Here is a 16,020-nt window from a genome sequence, read left to right on the forward strand (position 1 = left end):
CTTTCTTTCTTTCTTTCTTTCTTTCTTTCTTCCTTTCTTTCTTTCCTTTTGGTCATCCATCCATCCTTTCTTTCTTTCTTTCTTTCTTTCTTTCTTTCTTTCTTTCCTTTTGGTCATCCATCCATCCTTTCTTTCTTTCTTTCTTTCTTTCTTTCTTTCTTTCTTTCTTCCTTTCTTTCTTTCCTTTTGGTCATCCATCCATCCTTTCTTTCTTTCTTTCTTTCTTTCTTTCTTTCTTTCTTTCTTTCCTTTTGGTCATCCATCCTTTCTTTCTTTCTTTCTTTCTTTCTTTCCTTTTGGTCATCCATCCTTTCTTTCTTTCTTTCTTTCTTTCTTTCTTTCTTTCTTTCTTTCTTTCTTTCTTTCTTTCTTTCTTTCTTTCTTTCTTTCTTTCTTTTGGTTATTCATCCATCCATCTATCCATCCATCCAGGACAGTGCCATCCCATCACACACACACACACACACACACACACACACACACACATTCACATACTACAGCCTACTCCACATGTCTTTAGGGTAAGGGAGGAAATCGGAGTACCTGGAGGAAATCCCCGAAGCACAGAACACGTAAACTCCACACGCACAGGGCGGAGGTGGAAATCAAACCCCCAACCCTGGAGGTGTAAGCCAGATGTTAGATTGCTCCTTGTGAGATGGCTCCATGCTGGTCACGCATTGTGCTCATTAAATAATTGGATCAATACTGTAAAATGAACTTTCAGCTCAAAAGCAAGTCTATATGATGATTAGATATTCTTCTTCTTGCCAAGCCGAGACAGAAAATTGAATTATACATGCTTGATGATGATCCACGAGGTTCATCTTATTAGGTGCACTTACATTTGTGCATCTTATTTTTGGCTATGTGACAGAAGAGAAGGAATCTGTGCCTTAATTTCTGTAGGTTAGACTGCAGCATTAGAAGAAAAAAAGAGTGATTCAGCTCAAATGACCCTAACAACCTTTTTACACAATGCTTTCCACTACATCCTTCACTAATGACAGGTCCACTTACTTAAGGTGTCGTTGTGGGCAGCAGCTATTTTTTTACAGTTACATAATCAGACATTACATTTCTCTATTGTGAGGAGGGCATTTTATTTTATTTTATTTTATTTTATTTTATTTTTTTGAAATTTTTTCTTTTACTTTGTCACTTTGTATTATTTTATTTATTTCAATTTGTATTTTTATTTTACTTAAGCTGCTGTTATAAATACGTCTTATATCTGACGCAAATATCACCTCCTTTTAAACCGTTGAACCCGTGAAACAGACCAGACATTCTATTGCGGTCATATAAAAGACACAACCCGTCGTAGATCCTCTTAGCAAATCAGCTCGCGTGTTTTTTTTGGGGTGTTATCGAGTTTGCACGTGTTTTTACACATTCTAAGCTTTAGTAAATCGGGGAGCATCGTTTGATGTGTTAGCATGTGTGAAATGTAGCGTAGGTCCGGGCAGACGTGTGGAGGAGTGCTGCTCATGAGGTCATCGCGGTTGTCTAGACGTGACTAAAACCGCACTTGTTTTCAGCTGCTCTGTCAGTTTATTTACATCTGGGTCTGCCAGCGTTCGTGTCAGGTTAATGGGGGTGAACGGCAAGGACCGTACTACAGACAACTGCGCAGTTAGCGAAGGCAAAACGGTGCCAGGAATAAGTCATTCTAGATTTCTTACTGTGGTATATATTACACATACATACACAGTTGTCAGTCCATCTGTTTTGTCAGGCTGTCAGTTTTGTTAGTGTGTACTCTAGAGCCATTGGCAAAAGATTGTTATTTAGAAGATTAAGATGTTTGGCGCTGAGTGGAAATGGCACTTTTAATGAGTGACAGGGAGCCAGTGGGAAAAAATAGGACTGCTGTATATACTGGAGCGAATAGGAAGTTAATAAGCTTGTGTTCACTGGCACATACTACACATGTGTCTATCAGCCATGTAAAACACTTGCGCTGTTATGGGAATATAATCAGTGTAGAGGTTGTGTGATGCGTCCTGGTGCAAAACAGAGTCTGTGTTACTACTCCGGAGTCAGATTCTTGTCCTGAATTGTTTCGTTGCTCAGCAGTTTGTCAGCAATTAGAAATCAAAGCATTGTACTTTTAATCATTTTATAGTTGCATGTATGTTGAAGTTAGTACCTGTTTTCACTTAACAACTTTTGCTTTGTTTTTCTGCATGTTTCCTATGGCAGAAAACATACTCACCTTTACAAATCACTGACATTGGAGACTTCTTCCATAACTGTTAAATAATAATTTATCATTTTTAATATCCACTGTAACTAAAATCTGCTAAGAATCGTCATCTACGGTTTCATATTAGTGCTCGCGAGAACCTGGTCGCTAAGAGCAGTGTTTGAAAAAGGTGCTTGGACCCCACACATTGCTGCTTGAACACTATGTTGTATCTTGTACTGTACACTGGCTGAAAACATAACTTACCCTTACAAATTGCTCACACTAGAGACTCCTACATAAAATAGGAGACATTTTTAACAGTTTATTATCGATCACGGTTAGTACTGAGCGCTTGTTGTAAAAGTCCCTGTGTTTTGCATTAGAGCTACTGTCAGAGCCGCGGTTATAGAAAACTAAAGCCGCGTTCACACTGCAAGTCTTAATGCTCAATTCGGATATTTTGCTCAGATCTGATTTTTTTGTCTGGCTGTTCACATTACCTTTTAAAATGTGGCCTATATCAGATACAAGTGTGAACTGTTTGCTGTATCGAACTGACCCGCGTGCGCAAACGAACAATAACAATGATGTCACACGCAGCACGCCGTTGCGCTAAAGTTGGCGAGGTTATGGAGGGAAGTAAGCATTTTCGCTTTTCTTTCTAAATGTTTGTGTAAATGGCAGCACAGAGACGCAGTGTTTTGAAAATGTTTGAATGTCGAGGGCAACTTTTGACTATTTGATCCATTTTGTAGGCGTAGTCACGTTTGTGTGCGTACTCGCCGGCGCATAATTGTGACCAATGTCGATGTAGATTGACGTAAAAGTCGCATCAAATCCGCCTTGGTTGTTCACACTGCGGCCACATTGGGAAAAATCAGATTTGGGTCTTATTCAGGACCACATATGGAAGTGGTCTGAATCTGATTTGAAAAAATCAGATCTGGGCTAGATGTGAGTGTTCACACTACTCCTGAAGAAGTCTGACCTGGTCACTTGACCCCAAAAAAATCAGATTTGGGCCACTTTTACCTGCAGTGTGAACGTAATCAACACCTTCTGACATCAGATTCGAGAATTTAACAGTTCTGAGGTAAAAGTCATTATCACGTGGCATTAATCCACGGGAACGGATGAACCGACTTCTTTTAGCCGTCGCCTGACAGCCGACTTGCATACGCGGATAATACACTGACCAAAGATTAATTTTCCTTTATATGTCCTGCATTTTGCAGTCTATCACGACATTTTATTTTATTTTATTGCTATTCGATCACAAACAGCGTGTGATTCAAGAAAATCCGGTTATAATTAACCAGGATCCTGCTCCAGCTGTGCTACTTCACAATCGTTGGCCAGTTTAAAGATTTTATGGCTGAGAATAAGGACGAGTTGCTTTTGTTCGAGGATCGGATGTCGCTGGAAAAAAAAAGCAACAGGAACATCACAATCAATGCCAAAGAAAACCTTACAGACAGAAAATAGTTCAAAAGAACTGAACACAAGAGTATTACTAAATATGCTTTTTTCCCCCTATGGTTTCATTAAGGCCAGTGTATTGATTGAGGCTCAGTATTAAACACATTCAATTAAATCCTCTAATTCAGTATTAGATTCTGTACCGCATTGATTTTTCAGGACATGATTTTCGTGGAATATTTGTGTAGACTTTCAGCAGGCTGTGAAGCGGTGCAAAAATGCTAATTAAAAAAATGGATGGGAAAAAAATGGAAGAAAAAAAAGCTTATCAGACACACTGGAATAAAAATGTCACATGTTGAGGTAGTCACCGAACTGCCAACTTCATCTTCCTTCCACATCATCAAACCCTCTCTCTCTCTCTCTCTCTCTCTCTCTCTCTCTCTCTCTCTCTTTTTGTCACGCTGTCCTCCACCACAAGCGAGAACTGCCTTGGAATAATTAGAGGCTAGAGGTTAAAGGCTTTCTGACAGATGATTTGCGTTGTAGAAGAAGCCTAGTGTGAATGGGATTTGATTGAACAGATGTTTTTTTAATTCAGAACGGAGGTTTGCGTAACACTTTATTTTACATTACACAAGCACCGGGTGTTTAACATGTGTAGGTGAGTAGTGATTACAAGTCGCATGCAATAAATACACTTACACGTGGGATGTTATTTGCATACTGGATTTCAGAGTTCTTAGTGTTTGATAAGCATTTATTTTATATTGTATAGTAGTACTTGATACCACAGTCCAGTTTTTCCATTCATACATTCACATCTTGAATTAGCTAGTCCATCTACCTGAAATCAGAGAACCTCAAGGAAACCCAATACAGACGACAACCTGAGCTCAGGATCAACAACAATGCACTTACTACAAATGACATGTAATTGGCTGTTCAAGACCAAGACCAGATACCGAGGTGTTTTGTTAAGGCTGGGGCTGTAGGCACGGACAGCGGTGGCTCAAGTGGTTAAGGCTCTGGGTTGTTAATCAGAGGATTGGGATTCAAGCCCCAAGCTGCCACCATTGGTCCCTTGAGCAAGGCCCTTAACCATCTCTGCTCCAGGGATGCTCTATCATGGCTGACCCTGGGCTCTGACCCCAACCTCCAAAGGTGTAATGTATATGTGACAAAATAAAGGCTTCTTCTACAGTCATCCATATGAGGAAGGGTTTGGTTCAGATTTGTCCTAATCTGTCAGTAGCAGTATGTAGATTTCTTATTTCTAATGATGACTTCAAGAACGTGGACACTGAGCTACAGTCAAATACCCTGTTAAGTATATTCATCTGTGGTTTCTGGAAATTAGGGGCGGTATTCACAAAAAGTGTTTGGACTCCGGAGATCCCTGCTTGCCACTGTATTTTACTCATTTATTAGATAACAATGGAGAACTTTGATGTAATATGAAAGTAATATGAGGTGATTATAGTTTATATATCAATGTACATATCGTCGCTGTCGGGCGGAAACCTCGTATGTCCAAATTTGGTCAATTTCATATTTTTTCACATATCGATGCTATTGGTCAGTCCCCACGTGGGTCTGTTATTTTTACAAGTTATTAACCAATCTAAAGTCTAGAAAATAGCTTGAGCGCAAATCTCATAACTCCATTGGACACTTCAACTGTCCACCTCTTCCTCACTCCGCAGGAGAGATTCGCGCCATATTTCTCCTTAATAAGAGTCGCAACGAATCAACGCGTCTTCTGAGGTAAATGTCTTCAAAACACTGGGCTCAAAGAAAAAAAAATCTTGACCCCCGCTAGTTCTGGTGCTCATCTGAGGGGAGGAATTTAGCGCAAGACAATCCACTGCAACGCGGACTAAACCCTGTGCACTGCAGATAAGGTACAGCGTTTTTTTAATTTCCTGAAAAATAACGGTTTTGGAGATACGAGGATTCCGCACGACAGCGACGATATACAGTAAATACACAATTTACATCTGCTTAATGTTAAGTAACACAATAGTGGGAATACAGCTGGACTACAACCAAACTAGGTGCATTTAACAAAGCTGTGTTCAACATATAGATATAAACATAAAGCATAGGTGGCGTGTCTATGATTTAGCTGTAGCGGTAGGCGATTTTGTTGTGGTGATGATCACTTCCTGTCGACAGAAATTAGACCTGGGACTTAATGCAAACCATAGATTTTGTGAACCAAGGGACAGGAGAGCAGAGCTATTGCTTCTGATCTCAGAGTAAATTGCACTACTTTTTTTTTTTTTTTTTCATTTAAGTCCTCATCATGGAGCGGTTGCATCCACTTATAGCTTTTCTGCAATAAAATGCTGTTTTTCACTTCATTTTTTCATCTCTGCCTGCTGAGATATTCTTGTTAGCATTGTTGACATCTCTGCATAAAATCGAGTCATATAACTGGTATTTTTTTACTTTACATGGTACTTATATTTCAAACTTTTATTAGACAGTGTGCACAAGGCATTAAAGTAATGCTGTTTACTCAATAAAATCATTATGAAACTATAAACCTGAATATCAGACATTAATTAGATTATAGTAATAATACTGTAAAAAAAAAAAGGCAAACTAAAGTTCTACTTAATTTTTTTATTTTTATATATATATTTTTTTGTCCTATGGCTTATTTCTAATATAAACCTGAATTTGTCAGGAAACCAGTACGTAAGTTACAGAGCTTTCGAAATTTATAACAGAAGTACTAAACCATAACTGTGGTAAATTTCTTTCAATGCGAATGTGAAATATGGCAATCAAAAAAGACATTAATTCGAACACTGAGGCCATTAAGGCGTAATCGGCGTTATCCGTTTCTGACTACGCAGGGTGTCGCACTTAGCTCGCTTTCTGATGTCATAAGGAAAATGTCCTTCATCCATTTGGCTCGTGACCAACCAGAGAGTTTGGCTGTTAGATCCATGCTTGTCTCTGGTGTAAAATCCCTGCATTGTCAGACAGAGCTTTATGCCATGTGCAGACAGTGAGATGATGTTCCGCAGCATGGGGAGGTCTGTTTACTAAATTGGGTCAAAATCTGGAAACACGCCTGAGCTCGGCTCCTGCAATATTCATGGGATGACATTTCAGATATAGTGCAGACTCCAGACGCAGTCTCTAATTGGCCCATGTAGTTAATCACAGAGCGCTTGCATTGTTAGTCAAAAGGGCTGTGGAGATAGACAAGAGCAATTTTGCTGTAATGCAGTGTAACTAATTTCTTTTTTTTAATTGCAGTGTGAGTTCTGTAGAAATATATTTGAAACGATATAGAAATATATCGGAGATAATATAATAGAAGTGTTTCTATAGCAACGACTCCACAACACGGACTTGGTATGTCGGATGCTTCGTATAATCTAACTCTAATAATACACATATTAAGGAAATGTGTTATTATTTGTCATTTTAGCTGTTATTAGCTTTTTTGTAAGCAAAAGTACAAATTCTGGTTGTTGTTTTTTTACATTAACCTAAAAAGTGAGAGAACGAAGAAAGCAGGTGAGAAAAAGATAAGATGTATCTGCTAACGTAAGTGAGATGTCTACTGTATATGTTTTTTTTCTCATCATTAAAAAATTGTAACGTAAACATTGCTGTGGTAAAAGTGGAATAAAAACATTTGCTAACTGCCTGTATAGGAAATGAATCCCGTCACACTCGCAATGCGATGTTTGATGCAAGTGGATGATTTTTCTTTAACAGCTCTCTTTGTTTTATTCCTCACACTGCGATAACATATCAGCGAGTTTCAGTTTTGAGAACAGGTAACGGGGTGAAAGACGAGGAGATACCGAAGCTTGCTTTGTGTTTCAGCGATGTAGTCCAGCCTCTGTGAGCTAAAACAAAGGCTTCCTTGAGGAGATGGAGAGAATCCCAATGGGAGAAGTGGTGTCAGTGGTCAGGGTGGTAACCTGGCACCTGGCAATTACTGCCAGCGGCACTCATTAATCTCACTGAGAGCTGCTCTGCCCTCTGACAAGACTCTCCTGTCACTTCCCCTCTCTCCTGGAGACAAAACCCAGGCTAATACGGCCATTTATATTACATGCAGGTCCACCTATTTGCCAAGTACCTTGGAGGAAGGCTGGCATTTTGAAATGCTGGTTATTTCCATGTGGGCAATTACATTTTCAGCAAGTCGACAGCAGCGAGCACGAGCTGGTTTGCGTAACGAGGGATACGGATTCTGTTAATATCAGCATGTAGCATTCAGAGATTTATTTCTTTATTTATTTGTCTCAGACAAGCCATTCCGCCTGTATAAAATGATCACCTTGGCTGTTTGAATCCCATTTTCCATTCATGGACACTAGCGGTTGACAGAGTCAGTAGTGGCTTCTGAGACAAAGAACTGGGGGGAAAAAAAGCAGAAAGAAAAAAGAGGGAGCCAGCATCCGCAGTGCTGAGATTTTTCCCCCTCAGGCGATGCCGTCAACCCACTTATGCAGACTGGCATCTTCCCGATGAAGGGCCCCTATCATTCCCTTGCAATCAATCCCATCCCAGCGCTTCCAAATCAAGAAACTCGAGCGGATCTCCACCTCCGCTGTCATCGGCTTAATGGGGACGATAAGCAGGTCCATATAATTACAATCCAGCAAAATAATTGTAACAAGAGGCTAAATGATTAGCTGTACTTTTAATTAGCCAGTGCTTCAAATTAATAATTGCTGCTTAAATCTGAAATCAGACCCACTGTTGTGGCGCTCTAATAATGGAGGCACTCACTTGCCACTTATTATAGTTTTTTTTATTCGAAGCTTTCCTGGTGGGTGGGCGGTGCTGGGCGTTAGGTTCAGGGCTAAACAAGAAAGTAAGGGAGTGTATAAGGAAAAAAAGAGAGCAAGATTGTCTGTTATCATCCAAAAGCAGCAGAGCTCAGTTAAGATTAAATTTATTCAGTTTACAGAAGGATGTCACTGTTCAGTTTTTCCTTTTTCCATCTGGCTTCAGGGAAAGGTGTGGAGGATATGTTGAGGAGGGGATGGGGTTTGGGGGTTTGGGGGGGTTGGGGTGGATCATGGGGGCTGGATGGGGGTTTCACAGACGAGGACATATTCCACAACACCATCATCAAGCTTGATGTCATGCCCCATTATAAAATAAGCTCTTCCGATGCTGATTAGGCTGAAGACGCTTTTTTAAAAAAAAAAAAAAAAAAAAAAAAAAATCTGTTCGTGCAACATACGGATAAGGAAAGAAAAATCCTCATCCTTATAAAAGTCGATCCCTCGAGGCTTTGCTCAGCTGTCGACTGATCACACTTTACCCATACAGTCTGCACTAGGGTTTTACTGATTGGTTACTTTTTTCCTTTTTTATTTTGAGCAATAGATGTCCTAGTCCTTATCTTTGGGTTGCGTAGCAAAAAAAATAATAAATGTATAAAATATATCTTAGAAACATGAATGAACACTGTATTATTTATTTATTTAGTTTATTTATTTCATATATAGGTCATGTTTATCGATTATTCATTCTTTAAGCAATCTAGATTTACATATCGATGGGAATGTAAATAAAAGAACAAGGGATAAATTATTATATCAATTATAATGAATAAAATAAATAAAGTAGAACAAAAACATACAAATAAAAAATCTAATGAAAAATAATAATTCAATTTATTAAATTTTTTCAAACTTAATCAGGCCCAGTTTCTTCACCCTACCACGTAATCCTGTTTATATATATATATATATATATATTTTTTTTTTTTTACAAATCTGAACCCTGAACATTAAGGGTTAACTATCAAGATGCCACCACTCTTTCTCGTCCTGCTTTACATTAACTGGATAATGTAGTGTCAAGGGGCTGCATTCTTCTGGGGAAATCTTCTCGAGATAACGCCTCTGACAGCCATAAACGTGATCTATCAGCACATCAAAATTATCCGTCAGGTGAGCTGACATAAACATAACTGACATCTTGCTGTCATGGCAGCCAGGGGCCCGGCGTCAATCTCCTCTTGTCTCTCTCTCTCTCTCTCTCTCTCTCTCTCTCTCTCTATTGTTTTTTTTATTCCTTCTTTTATGTCGCTTATTTTTCCCCGACCCTCAGAAGAAGTGGCTGTCACCTCCTGGCTCCCTCTCGTTTTTCTTAGCCAGCTCTATTCCACACCCTTTCTGGAATAATTTGATGATGGATTAGACGCGGCGTAAAAGCCAGGTGACCCCGAGGAGTGGCTCGGGGAATAGCTAGGGCGGATTGAGAACAAACTTATTCCAGCTCTTTGTCTCCAGGTCCTATCCATCACTCTCACAAGCCTGCTCGCTCGCTGCTCTCTTAAAGGCTGCGTCGCTTTCCGAAGGATCCGAAATGCTGTTCAGTATAACGCTTGATAAGTGACACAGGAGTGTTATATTTAATATAGGCCAACCTGATGATGATGTTAATGAAGGAAAATCCAAGGATATTATTCATTATAATACTCTCTTTTGTTTATAACAGTTTATAATCACACCTTCCAGTGTCAACCAAATGAGGATGAGTCTGGTTCCTCTCAAGGTTTCTTCCTCTTCCATCTAAGGGAGTTTTTCCTCACCACAGTCACCTCAGTCACCTCAGGCTTGTTCATTGGGGATAAATACAAACACATTTAAATATAAGTCTAATATTAATCTTGAACTTTTGTTTAATATTTATCTTTGTATAATAAGCCTTTTGTACTATATTTCTTATGTTCTGAAAAGCTTCTTTGAGACAAAGTCCATTGTTAAAAGCGCTATATAAGGTGCTCTACAGGAGATGCAAGAAAAAGTGTAAACTCCATCCTTAACATTATCCTTATTATCATCATCGAAAATTCTAATTCAAATTGCATTTCTTACACCTTTATACACTGTACAACATGCAGTGAAATGCTAGGTAAAAGAAAATGAAATACAATGGGATTAGCTGTACAGAACAGAGTACAAATAAATAGACAAAATATAGAAATAATTACAGCGTATGAATACAACGCAGTGACTGATGATATGAATAGGAACGTAGTGTAGCAGTTAATGAATAAAGTGCATTATGTGTGCAGGTTTCGTGTGAATTTGCAAAGATTTACTGTGCAAAAAGATCAGTTGGGTTCCTGAGTTCATCCCTGGAATAGGGGCACAAACTGGGAACATGCTTAGTATGAGCGTCATTCACACTCCTGTTTACACACTCATTTCCACCTAGGGACAATATCTGTCTATCTACAGTATCTATCTATCTGTCTGTCTGTCTGTCTGTCTGTTTCTGTGAAATCAGTGAAAAGTGGAGAACATTGTTAAGGAACCAACACAGATATCTAGAGTATGTATGATACCCAAGCTTACACTCGAACCCTATGTCACTTTATAATATGCAAAATGCCGGAAGCAAGGATGGCCTCATCAGGACATCAACATTTCTTCATTTCTGAGGTTGATCGCAGATCCTCGCGTATAGGCAGACACTAATACTACAGCTACTAGGTCCTGAGGGACGTCTGTGTTAATCTCGGGCCACGGCGCCGTCTCCGCTGCCGGAATGTAGGCCGTTATGCTAATGCTATGGTAATACCTCGTTTACCCGGGGGTACGAAACTAAGCCCAGTCACTTCCACCTGTGTTTTCTGTTGTTGGTGTCTAATTTAGTGCCGTACAACGCTTTCTGTCAAGTAGTTCGGTCGCTGTGAAAAGGAAAGGTGGAAATGAAAATAGGGTTGTTTTTTTTTTCAACAGTGTTGGATCAGTTTGATCTTTTATCACTTTCTGCTTTCATGGTACAGACTTGAGGTGCACTCAGGGGCAGCTGCTACTAGTTCAAACGAGCTTCTTGTAAGAGTCACTGTGTTGATTGCCTTCTGAGGACCTTTAAATTGAGAGGAACTCTCCCTGAGGCCTGATACCCTCTCACTGTCGATTCCTGCCAGAGCGCTGTCCTTTACTAAGCTTCAATCCGTCTACTTTACCGCGCTCCTTCCGTCTGCTTCACATCAGCTCAGGCTCAGATAAGAGCTTTTCTTGCATCTCGTAAAAGCGGAGGCTTTTCGCCGTTTGATTTCTTGCATGCCAACTCAAATCATACTTACCGTCTCTCTCTCTCTCTCTCTCTCTCTCTCTCTCTCTCTCTCTCTCTCTCTCACAGCCATTATGAGCAGGACCGTTCAGCACTGAAGAAGAAGGAATGGGAGCGTCGCACCCAGGAAGTGCAGCAGGATGAAGATTTGTTCTCCACCAGCTTCAATCTGTTTGGTGAGCCATACAAGGTAAGAGTTCACACAGAGGTCCAATCAACAACTTTCATTTCACACCGCAAGCTCTGCCCCAGCAGAAAAAAAAGAGAACAGTGGTTTAATACTGATAGCCCATGCCACTTTATTTGCTGCTTCGTGCTCCTTTGCTTTTTTACTTTCATCCCAGTATTCACACCTCATGAGGTGGTCAGAGCAGTTAAAATAGGAAAGTTGGCTGGAGCCACTAATCCGGTGGTATGTTCGGAAGCTTTTCATGTAAAAGCAAAAGCAACAGCGACGATTTATATGACGTCCGTTTTGGCTTACAAAAACATATGCAATAACATTTTTACGGAGAAAAAATCGTGCCATTATTTTTCAATACACACTTTAGAAAGACTTTGAAACTTTTTTTTTTTTTTGCGACTATTTTCAAAGGGACGCAGAGGGATGAAAGCGAGTTGACGGACTGGGCTATGTCTCAATATAGTATTGCGATTGTGATAAACAGTGTCACATTATATTGCAGTTAGTTCCGCTTAACTAATTTCATCGGATGATAATAGCGCTCCAATAACGCTCATTTATCATATATCCATGTTGGAATGTTTCAGTGTTTCTGCCTATATATGTTTCATCTATTGTTTCTTAAAAATTCAGTTGTTCCAATTAACAGAGTTTGGCAGACATCCTTATCCAGAGCAACTTACATTTTATACAACCGAGCATTAAGGGCCTTACTCAGGGGCCCAGCAGTGGTAGCTTGGTGGACCTGTGATTCAAACTTACTGTACAACCATGTGATTAGTAGACTAACACCTTAACCACTGAGCTACCACATATTATACCATACTATCATTACAGTATTGTTACAGTAGTGTTAGCAACATCACCGTTATGGTGAACGATGCGATTTTTCAAGACCGTAACTTTAGGCTTAAACGATGAAGGTAAAAGAAAGAAGGGAACCCAGTATTATCAGCAGAGCCCTTCAACTTTTCTTTTCAATCATTCTTTTTTCTGTCTGACATTTGTGTGGTTATAATAAATATCTGTAGTGCTGTATTTAGCTGAAGTGCTCAGCTTGTAGCTTTATGCTGATATTCGGTGTAACCACATCCTTACCGGTGTGATGTTGCTTAACTATAGTTTTATATATATTTTTTTAAATAGAATTTTTTCTATTAATCTTAAACAAATCTTAAATGTTTGAATCAGTCCTAAATGTTTTTTAATGATCTTAAACAGAAATTTTAAAATGTAAATCTTTAATTTCTTTATATTTATATAAGTAAAATATCATTTATTTTTCTAGACTTAGTAACAGTATTTTTTTTCTAAAAAAAAAACAAGCAGCTGATTTGATGTTAATATTTGGTAGTTTTTATTTCTTTTTTTATTTTCTGTATGTTCGTATTTAATGTTTTGTTCTCATATAATGATATTGTATTTCCTCATGTCTTTTTTTGTCATACTGCCCATCCCTATTGAGAGGATATTTTATTTAGGTATTAAAGTCCATTCACTCAGCTGTGTGAGACTCGTCCACTCAAACTGAACAAAATACTTCAAAACCGAAACACTTGTGATTAAAGTTGAATGTTTATTTAAAAATTAATAAATAAATAACAGAGTTAATTATTCCATTCAGGGGTAATTCACACCCAGGAACAATTCCTCATAAATAATTAAGTGCTAAGTCCTCTCCAGTAGACTCCTGAGTGTACATTAGGTTGTAAAATGTAGTGTTTTGGTGTTGGCTGTTGAGATGTTTAGATCGTTGAAGTTGAGTCCTACCAGAATTATTAGACTAAATTTTTTACTTTTTGTTATTATAAACTTTCATTATTTCCGAAAGCATTACAAAATTTCTTTACCTGTGCCAATGACAATTTTTAATTACCCCCATCGTTTTTTAACCACTTTATTATTGACAAGGGGTCATGGAGGCTTAGTGGTTAGCAGGTTTGCCTTGCATCTCCAGGGCTGGGGGTTTCCTCCAGGCACTCAGGCCTTTTCCTCCCAGGCTAAAGACATGCACTGTAGGCTGATTGTCATCTGTAAATTGTTTGTGGCATGTGAATGTGTGTCTGATTGTGACCTGTGATGGGTTGGGACCCTATCCAGGGTGTTCCTCACTTGTGCCCTGGGATAGATTCCAGGCTCACTGTGACCCTGTGTATGACAAATGTTACAAAAAATGGATGGATGGATGGTCTTGCCTCCTTGCTACCAACCATTAAACAGTTTGAGGACAAAACCTGAATACTTGTATTTTTATACACAAGACCACAGGCATTTTCTCGGTCCTGATTTACTGATAGCAAGTGAATTGGCAGAAATTATGGCTGCAGTGACAAACTGTTAAGTTGTTTTCTGGACAAACTTTGAGAAATGCCACACATTGTGTAATTAGTGCATTTAACTATATCACTCTGTGTAAAATTACAAACACAGACACTGTTGTTTCATTGCCAGGAACCCATTTTTCATCACATAGGTCTGTGTTTATCATACTGTGACTGTGGCATTATTAACAGGTGGTGTTATTAACAGCTAACAACGATCAGAGCGCAACCCACTGTTTAGCATGTGTTAATGCTCCAGACTCCATTAATTAAGTGCCACTCAGGCTGATGAAGAATTGTTACCTAGCATAGATGTGAATGTGAAGATCCAGGATTTCTGGTTGGATTCTTTCTTTTTTTAGATTCAGAAGACAGATATTGATTATTAGCTATTGATTGTTGCTAAAGAAGGCAAACTTGCTATTTTATAAAAAAAAAAAAAAAAAAAAAAAAGGGCATCCAAATAAAATCATTTTCATATTATACTCCGTATTGTGTGTGTGGAGTTTGCATGTTCTCCCCGTGCCTTGGGGGTTTCCTCCAGGTACTCCGGTTTCCTCCCCCGGTCCAAAGATATGCATGGTAGGTTGATTGGCATCTCTGGAAAATTGTCTGTAGTGTGTGATTGCGTGAGTGAATGAGAGAGTGTGTGTGTGCCCTGCGATGGGTTGGCACTCCGTCCAGGGTGTATCCTGCCTTGATGCCCGATGACGCCTGAGATAGGCACAGGCTCCCCGTGACCCGAGGTAGTTCGGATAAGCGGTAGAAAGTGAATGAATGAGTGAGTGAGTGAGCTTTGATTTTCCATCTCTGTTTGTTTTCATACAATAACTTGAGAATCACCGTCACCTTTAATGTAAATGCGCTAAAAATTAATAGATATGCTGGAATAAACAAATTAATATTTATATTCCCCGGCCACTTTAATAGAACACCTGCTCATTTATGCCAATCATATGGTAGCGATGTAACATATAATATCATGCACATACGGACGAAGAACCTTAATTATGATGTTCACATCAATCAAGGTGACTTTGACTGTGACATGATTGTTTGGTGCTAGATGGGCACAGTTTGAGTATTTAAGGAAATATACATGTACAGCAGTGCTTAGTGTTTATACAGTATACAGAATAAAAACAACATCCAACTAGCAATTGATATATGGGTGAAAAAGCCCTGAAGGTGAGAGTGCTCAAAAAAAAAAAAAAACAAGGCTATAGTAAGTCACATAACCACATGTTACAACCATGGTGAGCAGAAAAGCATCAGAATGTACAGGACGTTGAACCGTTAGGTGGTTAAGATATGGTAGAATGGTGCATTTGGTTCCACTCCTTTCAGCCAAGCAGATGAATTTGAGGCTACAGTGAGCTCAGGTTCACCAAACGACTGGAAAGTTGAAGTTTTTTAATTTTCCTAAATTTCAGCTGTCCAGTGATATAAAAATTTCCTTAAAAAGTACCGCAAATAACACAGTTTCCCAAATGTATTGGCACCCCGGGTTGTAATACCTGGTGAAGCCTTTTCTACAAAGAACAGCTTGAGAAACGTCTTGTAATGCCTGACAAGGTTCTATAGGCATCTTGGACCTCCTTTGAGTACTTTTTTATCCCATCAGATTTTCAGCTACTTCAAAATCTTGTTTATTTTTTTCATAATTTATTATAATATTTCAATATTTACTTTGGTTTATAGTAATATTACTAGTTTTTTTTTATCCAGTCCCTTATTTGTTCAGGTCAACAACCGTATGTGTCTTATCTGTTGAAAGCTCTTTTGTTTCATCACTTTTATAATGATAAATGAGGAGATATTTA

At 38.9% G+C, this 16,020-nt stretch overlaps 1 protein-coding gene across 2 annotated transcripts in view; it reads left to right on the forward strand.

Moving 5' to 3' along the window:
- Window positions 1–16,020, forward strand: part of aff2 (AF4/FMR2 family, member 2) — a 229,188-nt gene that overhangs the window by 46,436 nt on the left and 166,732 nt on the right. For both annotated transcript variants that reach the window (XM_060885366.1, XM_060885365.1), the window contains exon 2: window positions 11,762–11,882. In XM_060885366.1, coding sequence (XP_060741349.1) covers window positions 11,762–11,882 — 121 coding nt within the window. The remainder of the gene's footprint in view (window positions 1–11,761; window positions 11,883–16,020) is intronic.

This window comes from Tachysurus vachellii, chromosome 13 (genome assembly GCF_030014155.1).
Source record: "Tachysurus vachellii isolate PV-2020 chromosome 13, HZAU_Pvac_v1, whole genome shotgun sequence".
In the NCBI taxonomy this organism is placed as follows: Eukaryota; Metazoa; Chordata; class Actinopteri; order Siluriformes; family Bagridae; genus Tachysurus; species Tachysurus vachellii.